Genomic DNA, 22,760 nt, shown 5'->3' on the forward strand with positions numbered 1-22,760 from the left:
CTGATTTTTCCAGCTGACTTAGTCTGCAGTGTCTCTCGTGTTCCTTGATTCATGTTTGGACACAGCATTTGGTGGTCCCTATGTAGACCTGTCCACAGCTGCACAGTATGCAGTAAACTCCTGAGGCTGTGAGAGGGTCTCTCTTGTCCTTCGCTGAGTGCAGCATATGCTGGATTTTCTTGGTCGGTTTGTAAGCTATTTGGAGATTGTATTTCCGCATCTGTTTCCCTACTCTCTGTGACTCCTTTGATGTATGGTAAAAAATACCTTCCCTTTGGGTGGTTGCTTGTCTTCACTTCTCTGAGTTTTTCTAGGTCTGGTAGCCCTTCTGATGTCTGAGCTGGAATAACCATTAGCCTGTAGAGCCTGGTCTAGGTGCTTCAATTCATCATCCAAGAAGTAGGGTTCACAGATCCATTTTGCCCAGTCTACTGGTGTTTTTATTGTGCTTTTTTTTTGTCCAGGGTGATGGTTGGAGTTCTTGTGCAGGTATCTGTCTGTGTGTGTAGGTTTTCTGTACATCGTGTGGCTCAAATGTTGGTTCAGTTTGCAGATGACTAGGACATCCAAGAATGGCAGTGTTCTTTCCTTTTCTTTTTCCATTGTGAATTGGATGTTAGGGTGGATGTTGTTCAGATGGTTCAGAAACACAGCCAGATCTTCTTCTCCATGTCTTCAAATGGTGAAAGTGTCATCCACGTATTGGAACCATGTTGTGGGCTTTTTTGGTGCTGTTTCTAGGGCTTGCTTTTCAAAGTGTTCCATGTAAAAGTTTGCTATCACCGGGCTTAGAGGGCTTCCCATTGCTACCCCATCTCTCTGTTCGTAGAATCCATTGTCCCACTGGAAATAGCTAGTGGTGAGGCAATGTTCGAACAGGGCTGTGGTGTCTTCTGGAAAAATTGTTAGATGAGTGCCATGGTGTCCATTATGGGGATTTTGGTGAACAGGGAGACCACATCAAAGCTGATTAGTATATCTCTGGGATTAAGTTCAAGGTTGTTGATTTTTCCTATGAAGTGAGCTGAGTCCTTAATGTAGTGGGGAGTTTGCCCTATATGGGTTTGTAATCGTGTGGCCAGGAACTTGGCCAAATCATATGTTGACGATCCAATAGCACTCACTATGGGTCAGAGTGGAATGGAATCCTTGTGGATCTAGGGAAGTCCATAGAGTCTTAGTGGGAGAGCCTCAGATTTGCACAAACTTTGTCTTGTGGTTGGCTGAATTGAGCAGTTTTTGATCAGGGTGTTAGTTTTTCTGGTGATTTTGTTGGTTGGGTCTTGTTTCAATTTTTAGTATGTTGCAGGATCCAGGGGTTCCTTGATTTTTCATTTGTATTGTTCTGTTTCCATGATTACATTGCCTTTGTCTGCTGGGAGAATGATGATTTCTGGGTTTGAACTGAGGTCCTTGATGGCTTTTCTTTCTTTTTTGGTTATGTTGCTGGGAGGTGGTTTTGCCTTGTGCAGAATCCTGGCTGTTTCTCCTCTTATCTCTTCTGCTTTCTCCTCTGGGAGATAGTGGAGGGCGGATTCAACCTAGGCATTCTTCAACTGGGATTCTGGTGGTGGTTATTGCAAAGCTGCCTCCTTTGGCAGTTCTTTCTAGAATCTCTGTATCTCTTGTATCAGGTCTTATATCTAGCCACTATTGCTTAGAATTCAAGAAATCTTTATTTTAGTCATCACATCTATTTCCTGAATTCAGAACGTCCATCTGAAAGATGATGCCTACACATATCCTTCCAGACATGTCTGTTTATATGTGTATCAACTTGACATGGCTGCTAAAACATGAGGCAACTTGGCTAGCCTCTTCATAGTTACACTTCAAAAGTGACCACACTTTGTAGTGAACCGTGGATACCTCCTGAACTATACAACGTTGCCGCAAGCATTGAACCTAGTAGCTGAGTAACACAACTCTAGTAATTACACACACTCTTTAATAGTACTCTATAAACTCTTCAATAGTGATTAAATACATATCAGCAAAATGCATTAATGCTGTGTTCAGTCTGACACAGTAGTCAGTAGGGAGAAAAAAGACTCAGACTGACTAGAGACATTAAAAATTTGAAGATTCAGCAACACTTCAATGACAACATTGGAGGTGCATTTCACAGCTACCTCAATTTAACAACTTCCCTTCAAGGAATACATAGCGTAAATGACACGTGAGTTTCATAAATCATTTGAAGTTAGTAAGTGTTGATACTTACCTTCTTGTTTGGTTAAATATTTTTGACACTAATGTAAGCTTTCATATAGAGTGATATGACTACGGAAAATTCATGATGTACATGCAAGTAAGTGTTAGCTCAAACTTAATTAAAAAAAAACAAGGAAAGAAAAAAGCAAGAAAAAGAGACAGCTGGAAGGAAAGATCATTCAAATAAAAGCAAGAAATTGAGGTGTTCAGTGGGCAGGTAAAGAGAACAGGAAACTGCAGTTTCAAGTCCTCTAATGGTGCTGGTAGTGGTCAATGTTGTTTCTCCTATCACTGGTCTTTAGACTTTCTACAGAGCAATAAAAGAGCTGCTCCAAAGGTTATTTTGCTGGCCACAAATTCAGTAAAAGATAAAAATATATACAGGTAATTATAACATGCAGCACATTATTGGCCTAAGATAGTTATGCCTTCCAGCTGTTTCTTTTCCTTGCTTTTTTCCCCTTGTTTTTTTTTAAATTGACTTTGAGCTGACACTTACTTGCATGTACATCATGAATCTTCCATAGTGATTTCATCCTACTAATCCCAGTGTGATTTCTTAAGATTCCGTCCTACTAATGGATATTACTAATGAAACCAATCCACAGTTATATAAGGGATCCCCCCACCCATTCAATATTTACATCACTTATTTGCCAGCAATTGTCAACATACAGCTAGATGAACTAAACGTATGAACCAACTGTGCTTGAAGTAATGGTGATATGGTATTATGTTTGTGACCGCAACACACCCTTCACCAAGACAGGTATGTGTATGCATAGCTCCTCTGAATTGCAACTTAAAAGTAAACGGATGGAATTCAGTATGGGACTTGCATCTACATAAGTGGACTTCCATCCATGGAAAACAGAATTGAGCAGTTTTGCAATGTCCATATTCAGCAAGGGGCTGTCATGATGTTACTACAGCAAAATGTCCATTGCACCTCAGGAGTGATGTGCATCAGGACACTTTTGCTGGTATCCTGATATGTATCCTTGCAATTCACTATGAGAGTGCAGTAGCATCTCTGCTATGTAGCTAAATATGCATAAAATTATGCAATGTAGATTGCAATATAAGATTGTGGCCATAGTTTGTAACATTTACAGTAAAGGAACCGAAGTAGTCCCTCCATTTTTGCGGACTTCGATTATGCACAAGGGGAAAATGGAGGGACATAAAATGGATGGCACACCAACATTCAAGCCAATGGGGCTGAATATTAGTGGATTTCCATTTTTGCACCGGGGACGGGGTCTGAAATGGATCCCCCATGAAAACGGAGGGGCGACTGTATTAATAAATGTATTATAGGATGAAGGCATGCCCTCCCTCCATTCTCTTCCATCCAGAGGTACAGAAATGCAAGCCAGCTCCATCAGGCCTTGCCTGAAAGAAGAAGGCCTCTCTCCATCCACCATGCAGAGGGAGAGAAAGGCAAGCCAGCTCCATCAGGCCTTGCTTGAAAGAAGAAGGCCCTCTCTCCAGTCTATCTGCTGTTGTCCAGGCATCAGAGGGACAGAAGATCTGCTGGACTTTTCCCCTTTCCCACTGCCATTCCTTTCTGCTTTTGTGTCTTGTCTCTTTAGATTGTAAGACTGAGGGGAGGGAAATGTCTAATTAACAATCTGTAAGCTGCTCTGACAGCCTTTTGGCTGAAGAGTGGGGTATAAATAAATAAATATTATTATTATATTAGTACTATTAGAAATATCAAACAGAAAAAATATAATAAATAAAATCAGTAGTAAATGCAAAGAACAATTTTTGTACACAATACTTCTGGATTTCTGATATTCAGGTATTAAATATGTTGTGTGTTAGTTGCAATCCTGCTGAAATACATTACTGGGCCCCAGCACCACAAAAGGAGCTAGTTTTGAACTTACTCAATGCCTTATGATACTTTTCAGCCAGGCATGTATTCTACTAATCAAGAGTGTTGAGTGATGCTTTCTGGACAAATAGGATTTTTGTCAATATTATGGCCAGCATGAAGTTTGTGCTGGTCCTAAGCAAACTGTCCTTTATGTTTGTGCCACTCTGTTTCACATCTCCCAAGTACTGAAAGTAACAGAAGCTCCAGCCATTTGCTTACCATTTCTCTCGTGTGTCAGAGGCTGAGTACCAGAGGCTATCATGACTGCTGCCTGCTGCTCAGGCCAGGCAGTGGGCTCCAGGTGAATGAGATAAAATGTCACATGAAGAGTGAGTGACTCATACTATATAAGAGATTATTAAAATAATAAACACTACATGCTATTTTTCACTAACTATACAGCGAACAGAACAGAGTTAGATGTTAACACAAAGCCAACTTGCTGACAAGAACCTGGGGTGGAGGTAAGCTTTTGTGGATATTGACAGTGAATGTCGGTGTTCAAAGGCAGACGACATGATGTGTGTTATATTTCTATTACATCTCAGTAGAGGGCATAATTAAATTTGTCCATTCTGCTGTTAACAGTAACTGGGAATTCTCTTAACTAACTCCCTATTGAGGTATTCATAAATAAAGGAGGAGTCACAACCTTATTTTAAAAATATTTTCTAACAAATTTCAAATGTATGATCATTATCCTCACAATAATAATTACAGAATTACTTTCTGCACATGGTGTCTCTGTATAAGCAACACAATGTCTGAAGTGGCTTGCAGAGCCAAGCTCATTCTACTATAAATAGCAGTTCCTTTATTGTCATTTACAGTATTCTATTCCCAACCATAAAGGTGGCTATCCATCTCAGAATAAAACCACATATACTGCATTTTGGTTGAACCACCATTTATATTCATTATGTTCTTTGATGCCTGAACATTTTAACTTTCCCTTAAGGTACAGATTCATTTCTTGCTTAAGGAGCCCTAATGAAATTTCATAGGGTTGTCATATGTCAACAGGTAACATGAAGGCACACACACAAAGTACAGATTCACCATGTACCTGGCTCTGTTACAAGCTCTAAGAACAAAGCAGTAGGAACCTTTTTGCATGTTCCATGTGTATCTCCCTTCCTCAGAGAAAGAGAATGGATTTCACACGTTTTGAAATGAGTTATAATACCCCAGAACTTAGGTCTTCTCAGTAGCCAAATGTAGTCTTAAGCCTTTCATATCCTTTTTAAAACTCAAAAATTCTCCCAAACTTTAAATGTGTTAGTTTAATAAAAGGAAAGGAAATATATTTGGAACAAAGTTGTTGGATGTTACAAGCACTTGTACAGCACATATATGGAAGAAAACTTCTCTGTGCATCAACTTAGAATTTCAGAGACTAAATAAACACCTCCTGACCAAAAGAGTTTTCAAACCATCCCAAAAAAGAAATGTACTAATGTGCTAGCCATTCACACACCTCTTTGGCCTTCCTAAAGCAAGGATGGTATTAGATTCTCTTGGCTTCCTGCATGGCTGATTTCAGAGCTTCATCAACCATGTCCTTCTCTGTCCAGAGTCAAGAAATGAAGACAGAGTGAGCAAGAAAGTACGTGAAGGTTGATTAAGGTCATGATTAATAAAAAATGGAAGGAAGTTCTTCTGGACAGTTCCTGCATACTGATTCATTTCTAGGCTCATCTTTATAATCTTAAATATTATCCTGTACTGAGGAAGCATTCTGGCTGACTAGCCAGATAACAATGTCTAAGATAAAAGGAGGCACTCCCTTTCCTGTTGTGTTGTAAACACTATGAGACAGTAATTTGCCAGAGCCTGATAGAAGAGAGAGGACAGAGGATTTGAAATCAGTACTGGGCTGAAAAAAATTAATGTTTAACAAGGGGTTTATAAGGGATCATTCTAGCACTCTTTCCCAAATTTTGTTCAACACTTTCTAATATCAGAAAAGCACAAATTAGTATGCATGATCGGCAAGTGTAACAAAGGCTTCTCAAATTCTGAGACTTAGGGATATGGCAATCCTTTGAAGAAGCAGACAAAATATGAAGCCATCAATCCCATGGTTTCATTCTTTTAAAGAATCTGTTGGGTTTTAAGAAAGAAGAAAGAAAAAAAGAAAGAAGAATCTGTGTTTTAGACGACTAGAAACACCAAACCCAAAAAGCCCTACCTGAATTAAGCAGAATTGGCCATGATAGGGTTGCCATAAGTGAGGACCTCCAAACCGGGACAAATGTAGACAAATGTAGGACAACATTTTCAAATGTAGGACACATTTTTTCTAAATGGAGGACACAAAAAATGAGGTTTTTTTTTTAAAAGTTTAATATAAATGCATGTTTTTAGGCAGATCAAAATGGAGGACATTTTGGCATTATTCCTAGACAGATGGCAGAAATGGACTTGCCTCGGGTTCAACTTTACTTCTCAGAAGTGTGTACTGGGGCAAGGGACTGTGTTTTTTCTTCACTGGCATGAGTTTGTAAAATCACAGCAAGTTACATTGGATGTGCCTAGAGGCTGTTGTGATTAATATCACCCCCACCACCACCACCATCATCATCATCATCACATAATTGTCCAGGAAGGCAGACTTGTTAGCATTCAAAGCGACATAAATACACAGAAAATGCACTTGCATATATTTAATAATAAATAATGAAAAAATAATAAAAAAACAAGGCAGGGGTGTATATATATTGAATATAAAAATTAATGTATAAAAAAAAAACAAGCAATATAAAATAATAAAATAAAACAAAAACAAGCATATAAAATAATAAAAAACAAAAAACAAGCAATAATAAAATTAATAAAATAAAACAAAAACAAGCAATAATAAAAATTAATAAAAAAAAAATAAAAGCATAATAAAAATAAAATAAATAAGTATTTTATATTTTTAAAATAATTTAAAAACCCCAAATACCAAGGCAGACCTAATGGCCACTGACTCAGCTTTCCCTCCTCCTCCTCCTCCTCTGGCCCAATTCTGCCTGGCCTTCAGGCACCCTTCCTCCGGCTCCACGCGCGTGGAGGAAACCGGAGCAGGCGCGCGCGGAGGGAAGCGGAGCAGGCGCAGCCGTGCGCGGAGGGAAGCGGAGCAGGCGCACGCGTGCGGAGGGAAGCGGGGGCGGCGTGTGCGCTGCCACTGGCCCTGCTGAGGCCTGGGCGGCGCGCAAGCCCTCACATTGCTTCCGAGCTCAATAAAGGTGTTGGTGATACCTATAAAGCCCTAAAGGCTTGGGCCCAGGATCCTAAAGGACGCCTCTCCCGTACATTCCGCCTCGCACCCTAGAACGTCTGGGCGAGATTACGAAGGTGCCTGGGGCTAGGTTAGCCTCCACCACACGGAGGACATTCCCACGGCTGCCCCAGCCCTTTGGAATACGCGGCCCACCGAGCTCTGCTCGACTACTACCCTGGCCCAATTCAGGAAGGACTAAAAACCTCCTGTTCCAACAGGCATTCCCCGACTAAAAAACCTGTGGGCCTCCCTCCTCTTCCTGGCCAAGAGGTTGGGCTAAGGGGTTTTAATCCGTGTGGTTTTATGATAGTTTTTGTATTGTTTGTATGGTTTGCCTGTAGTTGTATTTGTATATTGTTATGGCACCATGTTTTTAACCTCGTTGTAAGCCGCCCTGATCTTGGGAGGCGGGTATAATAAATTTTTATTATTTATTTTTTACAGTGGGGTGCGGTGGTGGCAGGCTTCTGCCGCTGAGGGGGAGGCGCGGAGCCGGGGAGGAGTGGGTTGGCGCCGCAGCAGCCGCGTAGCAAGCAGCGGCAATGGCCGGAGCAGGCCCCCAAACTGGGAACAAGGCACGGGTGGGGGCCCAAACGGACCGGGACCGCCCCCGAAACCGTGATTGGCACGGGGCCGCCGGTTATGGCAACCCTAGCCATGAGCCAAACCTGAAATTGCAGCTAACAAACTCACTTCACACAATAAAAACATATCAGTATGTTTGATGTAGGTTTGGGTAATGTCCTTTAGACTGAAAAATCTTCAGACAAAGCTAAAAAGAAACATTGGCGGGATATAGACCGCCATATAGTACGTGTTCTATACGTACTAGGGTTAGAATACTACAACATGGCGACGCCCCTTCCACGTCCAGACGTGTTGGCGATGCCTATGACGTCGAATGCGCCAGCGGCGCCTCGCGACGTCATAAAGGCGCGCAAAAAGAAGCTCCAAAATGGAGCTTCTTTTTTGCTCCCGCGGGAGCCCACTGTGGTGCTGCTGGGCCCCTCGCGAGCAAATGGCGCCGGCGGGAGACCGCCGCAAAGCGATGGTCTGTAACCCCCATAGCAATGTGAAATTTGCTTTGCATTTGATGATCTATAATATTCAATTAGCAGACTTCATTATACTATTTTTAAAAAGTAGAAATTATGGAGTTTGATATAGTAACTTTAGACAAACCTTTTATAAATAATGTTTAGTCTCATGCTGCATTAGCCTGTTTGCAATAATATTCATAATAGAAGCAAGAAAATATTAAATGCTCTGCATGGATTTTCAAGAGAAATGTATATGTTGCAAGAAAGCCCAATGTTTGTCTAATAAAGAAGGCTAATGAATTATAAATAATTTAAGCACTAATCCAATTAAACAAAAAAGAACATTTATGCATCACTAGACTAGAGAATCCCATTGGTTTGTTTGTCACATCAGAATATGAATTAACTACTCCATCATGAATTATTTTTTATAGAAGAGATCGAGCAATTTTTACTGCTTTCTATAAAGTGCAATTAGCCTTTGAAAGAAACAGATTCATAGAGAAGCCACAAAAATTAGAAATAAGGTGTTAATGAAAATATATACATTGTCTGTCAAGCAGATTTCTTTCACTTACATTACTCCATAATGGAGTCACTTCTTAAACAGCTGGCCTAAATGTTAGTACCAACATAACTGATCCACTATCAATGAAAACTTGGAGAGTAACATTATCTACATTCCATTGATTTAATCCTTTACTTCAGTTGGGACAATTGAATTTAGTCCATTGTTAGTACAAAAATTTCAACAGATGATATATATGAAAATATTAAAAAGGAGAAAAGGAGGACAAGGAGAAAGGAACCTAGCAGCACCTTTAAGACTAACTGATTTTTATTTTAGCTTGCGCTCCATGGTTATCAAGCCATTCTTCAGATGCAATGCAGAGTGATTAAAGCCTCAGGCTATTAAACATATTAAAAGCTGTGAGGGTGAGATAGAATGTACCATATATACTCAACTTAAATGATCTCATGTATTATTTGAGGGCAGGTTTTTGGGCCCAAATTATGGATTTTGATATGACTTTTGGATACATTGAGGGTTAAACCTAGGGGCATGTAACAAAGGGTCTAAAACAGGGGTAGGCAACCCTTTTGAGCCGGGGGCCGGGTTGCTGTCCCTCAGACAACTGGGGGGCCGAAGCCAAAAAATAAATAATTAAATAATTTTTAAAAAATTAAATAAACAAAAACCAGGACAAATGTAGGACAAAATTTCAAATGGAGGGCACTTTTTAAATAAAATGGAGGACACATGAAAAAATTGCTGATTTTTAAAAAAATGTTAAGATAAATGCATGTTTTGAGGCTTCTATAGACAATTGCTGCACCATGCCCCGCGCGCGAGACTCCAAAGGCCCCCAGCGGCAATGCGCAGGACCGGCTGGGCCGGTCCAAGGCCTCGCGGCGCTCGGCCGCGGTGCCGCATGTTCCTACCCCTGGTCTAAAAGGACGAAGCAAAGGAAAATGATGCAAAGAGCTTACAAAATTCCAGCAGGCATAACTGTTTGTGCTCACCTAAGGTAGAGTTGCCATAATGGAGGACCTCGAAACCGGGACAAATGTAGGACAAGGTTTGAAAATGTAGGACTTTTTTTTTTTTTAATTTCCGGGCTAGGAAATTTTAAAAAAGTCCTAGATTTTAAACCTTGTCCTCCCCTCCTCCTCCCAGCCTGGGAGGAGCCCAGGCCGGTCCCAGGCCGAGAAGGGCGGGGGGAAGCCTGGCATCGCCACGGTGCCAGGCTTCCCCTCTCCCCAGCCCTGGGAGGGAGCCCAGGCCGGCTCCCAGGCCGAGAAGGGCGGGGGGGAAGCCTGGCATCGCGGCGATCGCCACGGTGCCAGGCTTCCCCTCCTCCTCCCGGCCTGAGAGGAGCCAGGCCGGCCCCAGGCCCGGAAAGAGGCGGAGGCTGCTCCTCATCGCGGCGATCGCCACAAGTGGAGCGGCCTGCTCCCACCCGGTCTGGGAGGAAGCCTCAGCCGGCTCCCAGGCCGGGAAAGGGCAGGGGCCGCTCCTCATAGCGGCGATCGCCGTGGTGGGAAGCGCCTCCTCCCCTCCCTGGCCTCGGGAGGCCTTGAGGACCGCCAGCGGCGAGCTCCGACCATGGAGCCCCGCTCGAAGGCTCGCTGGGGCCCGGGAAGAGCAATCTCCGCGGCTGGAGCTCCAACCGCGGAGAGCCTTCCCAGGACTCAGCAAGGCCTTGGAGCCGCCGCGGGGGCTGAGGTGGCCGCGGTGGGCGGGGCCGTCCCGGTTTGGGCGCCAACCCAGACCGGGTTGGCCCCTCCCAAACCAGGATTGTCCCGCCCCCCGGCGGGATATGGCAACCCTACCCTAAGGAATAGATGGATGAGGAGAGAACTGTGGCGGCTGCGCGATGTGTTGGGGACTGGACACAGGCGGTGGCAAGAAAACACATACATCAAAAGGGATGAAAAGCAAAGAAAATGGCAACTACATCAGCAGTGATTATTCAGCAGTGATTATAGCCTTTGACTTTAATATGATAACTCTGGCTGACTTTAACCCAGAAAAGCTGACAAACATACACAAATACTGTATCTTATTCCTCTCTGTTCACTTTGGCACTCCTTTGAGGGGAAGTGGAAAGAACTGGCGCCGCCACCATTTTCCTGCCTAGGCATTCAGAAAGATCAGAAGCAGTGCTGTGGTAGAATGGGGGGGGGGGAGGTCATTGCCTCTTTTAGGTGCTCTCAGGATGGACAATGCTCTCATCACTATACTCTGAGAAGGGATTGGTTCCTTTTTGATAGGAATTAAAGTACAGTATGTAAAATGACCCGTGGATGTCAGCCCAGTTTTTTTGGTCAATATCTTTACTAAAATTTCTAGATCTAACATGGGTATATACAGTATATACAGAAAGATACCCTTGCCCTAATTGCCTTCACATGGGTCATGACCTGAAAAAGTGGATTGATATTCACCAAACTTCATGCTAAAATAAAAACTAGTTAGTTTAAAGGTACTGCTAGATTCTTTCCTACCCTTCCTCCTTTTTATGTTGCAAGAGACTAATACAGTGCGCTTGCGCCATGTGCGGATGCATTTTATGCGGCTTCCAGCTTACGTGGAAGTCACACGGGGAGTACAAGAATGACATATGTGTCTGTGGTGCGCGCGCGCCATACCACCACATACACACCCCCCATTATTTCCTATGTGGCTTGAGCATAGGCAGATTTTCCCTTATGCGGGGGGATCTGGAACGGATCCCCTGCTTAAGACGAGGGCCCACTGTACAATAAATGACAATAAATAGTGATCAAAATCAATGGGGATATGCAGATATTTAGCTCTGAGGAACACCAAGTAGATAACCAGACAATCATCTTAAGGAAATTTAAATGCAAACCATGGGGCCCTTTTGATTTTGTTAAACTCTACCAAGTCCAACCAATGATAGGAGCTTCAGTCCAACTACACTACAAGAGTCACATGGTTCCCTGATGTAAGCTCTAAGTTACTACACAAAAATTTCATTACTTACCGCAAAAGTGTTACCAGTTACATCAATCTCTGGTGGCATAAAGGTTCCTTCTGGGTCATCTTTAAAAAGAAGTATCAAATTAAGACATTAAAATAGGATTCCAAAATACCTTAAGAATCTTTATCTTCTCCAATCAGTTGATTCAATTCAGAGTTATGTGAAAATGGCCTCCCAGAATTCTCTTATTTGTTCACAGCAAAAACAAGAAGGTATTTTTTCTAAATATTTTCCAGGTGCAAGAAAAAATTTCAAACCGTTTCTTGAGGGTAGAGCTTACCAGTAGCAAAGTAAGCTATACAAGGTCTTCCTTTTTTCATAAAGTGTTGGGGTTTTGTTTTGTTTTTTTTTGGCCTGCTGCTACAAGTAACAATGGTATCAGTGTGCTGACAGTCAAGTCACCATTTTGAATCTTCTACACTTTGTTCAGGTCACTGCTTAGGGAAAATGCAAGTCCCAGACCCCCCCCCCCCCCAAAAAAGGGAAAAAAGATTGAGAATATTTAGAGATATTTTGCAAAATGGACTTCTTTTTAGGAGGGTTTAAAAATTATCAGAAAAATATCTTCTGAAAAAGATAAGCCTAGCAATAGTTCAGATTATGACTCTACTGAATTATATAGATGAAGTTATAGAAATCTACAGTGACAGAAGATACATTATTTCCTGAAGTTTCTTTTAAAAACATATAGTAACATAGTGAATTCCGTACAGCTTACAAAAATTCTATTTAGAGAATTACTATGATTCCTATAAGATAAATAAAGACATAAATACTACTATTAGATGCAACAAACCACAAGCTGCTTAATCCACCCACAACCACCTTGAAAGCTGGAATTTATCAATCTGTTTCAAGGCTAAGGGAAATAGCTGATAGACCATAGCTTCTTACATGCTTTTATATAGATAATTAGATACTGAGTGAAGGACTTTACTCTTTGCAGATTCTCTCTCACAGGGTCAGAAAGACCTTGTATGCAAAGAGACAGGATCTTCAATTTAATCAATAATTGCTATGTGCAGTAGAAGAAAGCAAAGGAAGTAGCATAAGAGAGACTGAATATTAGCCAAGGCCTGATCCCAGTCTTGCATTGGCATTTCCCAGAAGCAAAATACAATCTGAATGAATCAAACAATTTTCTGTTGATAATTGCAAATTCTGTGATCTCTTAATGTTTTTTTTGAAACTGCTGATCTATTTGTTCTCTCCTTGTATTATGAGAGAGGCCAAGATACAGTTTGTTATTTTTGGAACATAGTCAAGTTACTAAAGATTGATTTTACTAAGCCAATTTTAAGTTTGCATTGTAAATGTGCAGATCAGAATGCCCTTGGCTTTTTTGTTTTGTTTTGTTTTTTTTGGACAACCTCCAAAGATTAAGACTTGGCCTGGCACCAAAAAGAGGCCTTCTATGTAGTAAGGCCTATTAAAATTATAACTCTACCCCTTTTTTAAAAAATGGTTATAAACCACTTTGACTCCCAATCTGGGGGAAAGGCGGGATAAAAAGTATAATAACAGCAGTTGAGATACTGTGTTGAAACAAAACATCTTTAATCCACTGCTGCGTTAGTCACTTTCTGCTAGTATGACCACAGTTTTCCTTCCCCTCCCACCCCCCTTATAATTCTCCACACTGACTGGGGAGTGAAGGCTGAAATGAAGGCTGAAACGCTGAAGCAAAAAAGCCTCAGTTAGAATCCCTCTTGCCACACACACACACACACACACACATACTCCATGTTTTACTCTCAACCTATCCACGACGAGTCATGGCAAAATCCATAATTTTGGCCCCAAAATGTGCCCTCAATTTATACATGAGGTCGACTTATAGTTGAGTATATATGGTAGGTGTATTAGTAGAGTAAGCAGAGAAATTATTGATAGCCAAATTAACAAATTTTCAAAGAGCTGCCTCAACAAAATGAGAAGATAGTACCCTACATAATAGGGAGGAAATCTAAAGAGAAATTTCATTAAGTAGATCTGAAATGGTGCACCTGAGTCAGGAAAGGTGATTCCCAGTAATACTGTTACACTTACCAGCATGGAAAAGTGTTCCCTTTTCAACAATTTCCGAGAAATCAGAGCAAAAAGAAACTGAAGTGTTTAGTCAGAGGGCTCCTCCTCAAACAGCTCCAACCGCCATGCTTCTACATTCCTAATTTGCAAGACTCTGGGGTCTAAAACACACTGCAGAAATAACCCAGTTTGAAACCACTTTATCTGCCATGTCTCAGTCCTAGGGAATCCTGCGAACTGTAGTTTACTGTGGCACCAGAGCTCTCTGACCGAGAAGTCTAAATGTCTCACAAAACTACAGTTCCCAGAATTCCTTAGCATTGAGCTAGAGCAGTTAAAGTGATCTGAAACTGGTTTATTTCTGCAGTGTGTTTTAGACCTACATATATACTCAACTGTAAGTCGATCTCATGTATAAGTCAAGGGCAAATTTTGGGGCCAAATTTATGGTTTTTGGTATGACCCTTGGATAAGTTGAGGGTAAAACTTTGGAGGCCCCTCAAGTCCATGGTGGCTCTTCAGCGTTTCCCCGGCAGTGGACAGAGGCTGCTTCGCTGCTGCAGCGAGGAACCACCAAAGAGCCCTGGTTGCAGCCATTTTTCCCTTGGAGTGGGGTTAAACAATCACAGGTGCCCTCTGCCCCTTCAATTCCTCCAAGAAACCTACTTTTACAGTAGACTCTCCCCAGAATGGAAACTCTTTACTGTTGGCCCATCCACAGTTGTCTGCAGCAACCTGCTTGTCTTCTCACAGAGAGTGGGTGAAGACAGAGTCAGTTGGGGGAGAGCCAGAGGTAAAAGGAGCTAAGGCATGGAGGGAGAGAAACTGTGTGTGTGAATGCATACTAGACAAGGGAAAGAGGGGAGTATGTGTGTGTTTGTGACTAGATGAGCTGTTGCTCCCATAGAAATAAAAATAACCCTGTACTCTTTGCTTCCAGCAGCTCATTTGCTGGTATGGAGGGAAAGTGGGGAGGAAGGTGCATGTGTGTGTTTGTCACTGAATGAGCTGCCATCAATGGCATTACCACATTGACATGTATATAAGTTGACCCAGGGTTTTCGGGTCAATTTTTGGGCATAAATCTCTCAACTTATAGACAGGTATATACAGTAAATGGCTTTTATTTGTGTTCACTGACATTTTAACATAACCAAATGTGACTGACTATTTAGTACCATTATAATGCCATAATCACTATGTGACCTAGGCTTAAATGAAGGGTAACAAAGTGAACATTGGCAATAAACGGGTCCGAAATAAAAGTGAACATTCTCAGTGATTAATACTGAATCTACATACACAGCCAAGGATGGAAAGGCATTTTAAGCCCTAAAATTAAAACGGAAAAATACTGTATGAAACAGTAACTCCTGCAACACAGGAATACTACATTATCAAGAGGCGAGAACAAGAGTGAAATTGATTAATCTTCTTCTAGTTTAAATTATCCAAAGAATAGTTTAGTTAAGACATCTTTAATAGTCTTTCACATTTGCTCAGCTCTTGGTTTAACACATCACACTTGAGGTCACTGATGTATTAGTATAAAAGAGGATACTGTCAGTGGAATGTTATCCATAGATTCTGTTTTCTGGACATTTAAGGAAATACCATATATCAGAGTTTAACGAAACACAGAAATATGCTCTTGAGCAGTGTAAATTTAGTAATTCTAGAATTATTGTTAAATGGTTAATTTTTTTAAAAAGAGGGGACATAATAACTGTTAAAAGGCCTTACTGCTGATCTCAGAAGCTACAGCAAGAGGAATCATTTGTACAATTTGTTAAGCATCATTTTCCTATTTTGCAGCCCCTGAAACTCCTCTGAGTGGTAACATACGGGGTCAACCAAATGAGGGGGGAAAACAAAATTTCCCTCCAATCTGTGCCTATCAGTACACACAGTGCATGGCATTTTCACTGAATTTGGCGCAATCAGGATACACGACACAGGGCCCAATCAGCAGCAAAACTGGAGTAAAATATCTTAATGGAGATTTTAAAAATTCACAGTTTGTTGTAGAGATTCTAGGAAACTCCTATGTTTCCTCCATGTGTCTCATCAAATCATGCTGGATTTGAAGTGGTGAGGCAGAACATATCACTTTCCAGGCACCAGCTTTCCCACCCAGAGTCTCATGGAGGAGAGGGAAAGTTGTTCCATTTTTCACTCCTGCTGGTGTGCTCTAAGGTTACAACAAGGCAACAGGTTCCTCACAAGAAGGAAAAATCTTTACTTAAACATTGTTCTGGGTGATGAAGGTAAATGCTAGCACCTGCCAGGCAATGATCTATCCTGTCTCTGGGAGCTGCCTGTGAGGTGACAGCGGTGGAAGCTGACAGTGGACCACAGCGTCAGCAATGTAGACAACTGCTGGAGATAAAACAGGTGCGAGGAAGCTCCAGGGAGTAGCAGTGCAGAACAGAGGGACAGTGTCTATTCAGACTTTCCCCCTAAGTTTAGTTGGGCCCTAAGGTAAGCCTATTACAAGGTTTTCTGGGGCTGAGAGTGTGTGCCTTGCTTAAGGTCACCCAGTGGGTTTCCATGGCCGAGCAGGGAACTAAACCTTGATCTCTAGAGTCTCAGTCCAGTGTTCAAACACTACACCACACTAGTCTCACAGCCTAAGATACAATCTGATATACACTTGTGTATGTAGGATTGTATAATGCTCTGTGTACTTGTGTAGTACTTTGAGTGTTGTCTTGAAAAATGAAATATTTAAAGAACACCTCAGATTATTTTAATTAAAAAAATCAACATTTCCATCAGTTCACTTAATTGCTTAATCAATCTAAGCTTACAGCTAATGATTAGCTTCCTACTGGCAGTAAAATTAGGCATCTACCTACAATTGGGAAGTACTGTGTGGCTGTACAAGAGAACAGGAAAATGTTTCATATTTGGCAGCCAACTACAACACTGTTCAATTATGCATTTGTTTATGGACATATTAAACACAGTTTGTTAACCTGAGTTTATATGTTTTGGTGCAAAACACACTGCATAAATAATAAAGTGGGGAGTATGTGTGAGAGAGACTGCTTTAACTGCCCTGGATCAGTGCTAGGTAATTATAGGAACTGTAGTTTTGTGAGACATTTAGCCTTCTCTATCAGAGAGCTGTTGCCACAATAAACTACAATTCCCAGGATTCCCTAGCACTAAACCCAGGCAATTAAAACAGTCTCAAACTGAATTATTTCTGCAGTGTGTTTTAAATCATCCTTAGATCAAGCTTCAGAGAGTATAAAATTGAATTTGATGGAGAAATTTCTATTTTGTATTGTTTGTATAAAATATGGGATACAATTGCTGCTCAAAAGTTAATGAAACATATGAAAATTATCAAGGGCTAATTACACATCTTCAGAATGGGAACCCTTCTGTCTTTCACAAAGAGAAGTTGTTGTTCTCTATCCCACTTTTTTCCCAGGTTGGGACTCAAAGTGGTTTACAGCAATTAATATTTTTTTTGTTAAAAACCCACAAGTTACAAAAGTAAAAAACACAATTAAACAGCATCCAAATAACTTTAAAATGGATCGTTTGAAGTCAGTTATCATATTTGAGTCTGCAGGACCTTGACTGTGAGACAGTTTGAAACGCTATGGCCCTGTATACATGGGCCTTTTAGTATGTCCTGACGACGTACTAGGGTTGCCCGGGAGCGTAGTTTTTAGACGCTCCCTAACCCTAGTACATCGCCAGGACGTCAAAATGGCAGTGCCCTGTCTACATGGGTGCCGCCATTTTGACGTGACAGACACCTAGCGCCCGCATGTCCCGGCATGCTTGTGATGCCGCAAGTGTGCCATTGGTGCATTGCAACGTCACAAGTGCACCGCATAAAGAACCCGTCTTTTAAGGGTTCTTTTTGCTCTGCGGGGAAGCCCCGCGGTCTGCAGGCTGCGGCTTCCCTGCGGAGCAAACTAGGGCAGCGGGAGACCGCCTGCTTTGGGCGGTCTATATCCTGCCAATAAGTTAGCATTATAAGAAAAGAATCCAGGCTTTTCTTGGCATTCCCTATTTGTGCTCACTCCAAGATAAGTGAAAAAAGCTTCACTTTAATTTTTCATCATCCGCATTTTGTCACAATATCTTAACACAGAGAAAATACTGTTAATCTTAAAATTAATAAAAATAAGACAAATTCAAAGCATAGCTAATGAAGCTGGCTTGTTCAAACTAACCGTTATTAGCTTTTGCCACAGTTTACACCAAACTGTAGTTAATCCAAATGGAAACAGAAGCTTCCAATCTCCTCCTCACCATTCCAGTCGAAGAGATGAGTGCATATGAACTCAGAAAAGGAGAGGCTTATTCTTGCAATGACCTCACCAAGTTTATATCGTTGTACTTCTGAGATAGGGGATAATGAATCCCTGAAGAAGCTTTTAAAAAATCACTCTTTGAAATACCACAGTGGCTAAAGGCCCTAGTATTAGATTCTGAGTAACTCTAATGTCAGAAAATGTCATCTATAATCCACATACAGTACCGTTTATAATTTTTAGAAGTATCAAAACATCTACTACTCTCCTACACTGTAATTCAGAGTTCTTTATACTGCTAGTTAAAATACATTAAGTACAATATAGACAGGCACTTTGTGCCACTCTGTAGGCAGAGTCATGGTGTAGTGTCTGCACGATGGATGCAGTGGCTCCGCCCCTTCACGCCATGATGTCGTGCGCCCTTCCAGATGGCGCACGGCATCATGGCGTGATCCTGGCACTGCATCTAGATGATACAGCACCAAGAAGGTGGCACAAAACTGCACCACCGTGGCTGTGATGCCCTTTAAAGGATGCAAAAAGGAGCCCTTTTTGTAGCTCCTTTTTGTACTCTCTAGAGGCCGGATTGGGACTGCGGCGTTCAGTTGCCATGGCACCGATCCGGACAGTAATGGGGCAGCTGCAGACCGCCCCTTTGGCTGCAGACCGCCCCTTAGTAAAATGCTAATGAAAGTGGTGATCTACAGACTGGTGCTACTGAACAAGCCATCAGAAAACACTGAAATTCTGGACCATGCCAACCACTAACATGTCAGGATGCACAGGGAAGCCATTGAAATCTACAAACATATGGATAATTTCAAGCAGAAAGAAGAAACCCTTAAAGTGAACAAACTTTGGCTACCAGTCCTGAAGAATAGCAGAATGAGGATTCAGCAAATGCAAATGGGAAACCACTCAGTCAGGGGCTTTCCCAGCAGATAATGATCACCAATTAGCAGACACTAATCCTCTTTTGCATTAGCCTCCCAGCCTGAAGCCTGCCATCAGCACAGAACAATACACATGCAAATCACTCCTGCATTCCCAGGCTCACACAGATACCCAATTTTTTTCCAGGCAAGCATTCTCTGAAGATGCCAGCCACAGATGCTGGTGAAACGTCAGGAAGAAACTCTTCTAGAACATGGCCACATAGCCCGAAAAACCCACAAAAAACTAAGCCATCAGTTGCCAGTCTGTGGCACGTTTCCAGGAAGCTATGCAATACAATAAAGACATCACTTAAAGTAAAGGTATTCCCCGTTGACAAGGTTGTCAAGTTGTGTGCAACCATAGGAAGCAGTGCTCATCTTTATTACTAAGCCAAAGAGCCAGACATGTCAGAGACTTCTCTGTGGTCATGTGGCCAGCATGGTTGCCACCAGAGTGGTACCTATTTATCTACGTGCATTTGCATGCTTTCAAACTGCTAGGTTGGCAGAAATATTCACTTAAACATCACTTAAATAATATAATTTTTTTTAAAAAATAAAACTTTTATTTATATTCCACTTTTCTATAGCAAGACAATCAGAGCAGCTCTTGAACATCACTTGAACATCACTTCCTGGCACATGGCAGGGGAGGAGGTACTGCCAGTTACTCTAATTTGAAAAGCACTAGATTAGTGATCACCTCCATAAGAGATTTCAAGGTGAGAAACTAAACAGGGAAGATTCCAAGATTTGAAAAAGTCTGTCATCATGCTATTTGGATGGCCTGGACTCTGTTTCCTTGATCCCTTAACTAGTGAACCTGCATCATTATGCATTACCTTACCTCTTGATGTTTATAGTTTAAACTTGTTGCAAACTATAATTCCAGGTTTAGAAAAGCAAAACAAAACCCTCTCACCTCCCTCCCACTAGTGGCAAGCTGTAAAATTATGCTAGATAAGACCCCGGACTGAAATAAATTCAACAGACAAGGTACACCACCAAAAGTATTATTGATCACTGCAGCTTTCTTTCAAAACTTATTGTAGGTGCATATTTCATTATACTTAGGGTTGCCAGACTCACAACATAATCCTACGTATGTCTACTGAGAATACTTCCCTACTTCCAGTTAAGAGCCAGGAAACAATCATATACCATTTTATCTTTCACCACAGCACAAAAAGCAGTCACAGACTGATTGACTGAATGATTACTATCCTCACCACCCCATCCCTAAGTCATCAGGTCTCTAGCACTGGCAAGTGGCAACCCATAGTAGTCTTCCAGTTAGGGAACAAAACTAACAAGATAGCAACTTAGACAACAGTTCCAACTAGGAAATAGGTGGCAGATATCATAGTTGCCTATTTCCTGCCACATAAGGAATTTAAATGTTGTCCACTTACAGCTCTGACAACCTTTTAATCAGTATTCCAACCCTCTTGTTTACTAGCAGCTTCTTGCACTGTGATATTTAGAAAGGCTCAGCCCACATAGCCATATTGCCCCAATCATCTTAGCCAACAATGATTTAGCATGCAGATTCAAAGAATATGGATAATAACTAATTAATAACAAGACCTAAGAGACAGATGCTCACTACAGGAAAAGAGAATCAGTAACTACTGTTGACTTTAATCTACCATGTATTCAATTATTTACTCTATCTGTCATCAATGGAGGCAGTTATCATTTTCTCATCAACTTTCCCCCAATCCAAACATAACTTTACAAAATCTATCACATTGTCTACCAAACATAACTTTACAAAATCTATCACATTGTCTACCAAACATAACTTTACAAAATCTATCACATTGTCTACTAGTGTCAGAATCTCTTTACACTTAAGGTTCTTAAGACAAGTACATGACCACACAAAGAGCATACAAAGCTGATCCTCATATAGAAAATACAGACTAGATTCAAAATCTGGATCCAAAAGCCTATTAAATATGAACTAAAAATCTTTGTTTAATACTATAACAACTAAATGAACATACTGTGTTAGAGGATGTAATTTAATTTAGCTTTATATGGGCCGACATTAATCCTTGCATTAAGAAATTATGGTTTCCCACCTAATTAATCCATGTAGAAATCTGACAGTGAGTATAATGTTATACTACATACTCTCAGTGAGAGTTTTTGTACTTTTCAGCAATTGCCTGGAAGCATAAATACTTACCACTGATCTGTTTCATGAAGCATACATTGCCATTGGTGTTAAAAGCCAAAGTGTCAGGAGTAATACAAAGTGTCTGGAAGATTGCAGAATGGGCAATGCTCTTCAGAGACTTGCTGCACTCGAGGCAAATAGCCCAGATATCTTCCTCAGTAAGACAACTATCCTGCAGTGACAAAACATCAGCAAGAGACACATTCTCCTGCCAAGACATGAATTCATATATTACTACATATTTCATGACATTATTTGTAGCCATCTGTGTCAAAATCTATAATATCCAAACCCAACAAATTTCCAGAACATTCAAAGCTTTCTAAAACAAAAGATTTAAAAGACACACATATTGCACATGCACTGTTATGGAAGCCTTCAATTATTCATAGCTTTTTGATTCTGGAACCTAAATACATTTCCCCCTTCTTCAGCATATTCCTAGTTTGTAACTGTTTCCAAGCTTCAAAATATATTTCATGCAAAACAGTTCTAAGGTATAACTGTCCCTGGAATGGTATGTAGCTTGTGGGGCACATATATCAATCATCAATACAGGAAAGCCATTTAATTCCATCTGTTTCCAACACCCCAGACTGTGACTAACAGCAAATATAATTGGAGGCAGGGGTGGTCTTCTACAAAACAGGTAGGAAAGAGTTGTCATTTGTTGCTCTGCCTCAGTACCTTTAGCCAGCTCTGATTATAGCATGGAATTAAAAACAATCTCAAGTGGATTTATTTGCCCATATATGATACAAACTAAAAAATAAGACACATTTATAAACATGGTTGTTATTGATGTGTCCCATCAAGTCATGTCTGACTTATGGCAACCCTAGGCAAATATATCATGGGGTTTTCTCAGTAAGATTTGCCCAAGATTACCCAGGGATTTCCATGAGTGAGGATCCAAAGCTTGGTCTCTGGAGTTGCAAATATTATTTTAGTCACAAAAATACTGGAAGTGAGGACATTGCTCTCCAGCAAGCTCTTTTTCTCTACTTCCACCTTCACTGCTGTAGAACCTAAATGGTCTTACAGTCAGTGAAACCACAAAAATACATAAAGTCTTCATAGTGTCATCTTGGGAAGGAGATGTGAAGACATATGACTGTGGCTACATCCGTGGTGAGACACATGGAGTGAAGCATACATTTATTCTGACAAATGATCGGAATTCTGACAAAAACGGCATCCCTGTAGATCAATTTTGTAGTGAATTATTTCTATATTCTGAATTATCCTGTATTATGCTCATACCACATACAATATTGTACTGCTCAGTATGTTTCCTTCAAGCAACTCTTTATGACACTGCTTATGACATACTGCATACATTTCCCCATCAGGACAGTTTTATGTAACAGTTTTTATGCCTAGACAGTTTTATTCCTAGATTATTATTATTAT

General features: G+C 41.0%; 1 protein-coding gene across 4 annotated transcripts in view; it reads right to left on the reverse strand.

Moving 5' to 3' along the window:
- KNDC1 (kinase non-catalytic C-lobe domain containing 1) overlaps positions 1-22,760 on the reverse strand; it is a 103,580-nt gene that overhangs the window by 76,595 nt on the left and 4,225 nt on the right. For 2 of the 4 annotated variants that reach the window (XM_042460287.1, XM_042460290.1), the window contains 2 exons: positions 21,357-21,555; positions 11,920-11,978 (listed from right to left, as the gene is read on the reverse strand). In XM_042460287.1, coding sequence (XP_042316221.1) covers positions 11,920-11,978; positions 21,357-21,555 — 258 coding nt within the window. Of the gene's footprint in view, positions 1-11,919; positions 11,979-21,356; positions 21,556-22,760 lie in introns of those variants that run through there. The other 2 variants (XM_042460288.1, XM_042460289.1) reach the window with 2 other exon arrangements.

This window comes from Sceloporus undulatus, chromosome 3, assembly GCF_019175285.1.
Source record: "Sceloporus undulatus isolate JIND9_A2432 ecotype Alabama chromosome 3, SceUnd_v1.1, whole genome shotgun sequence".
NCBI lineage: Eukaryota > Metazoa > Chordata > Lepidosauria > Squamata > Phrynosomatidae > Sceloporus > Sceloporus undulatus.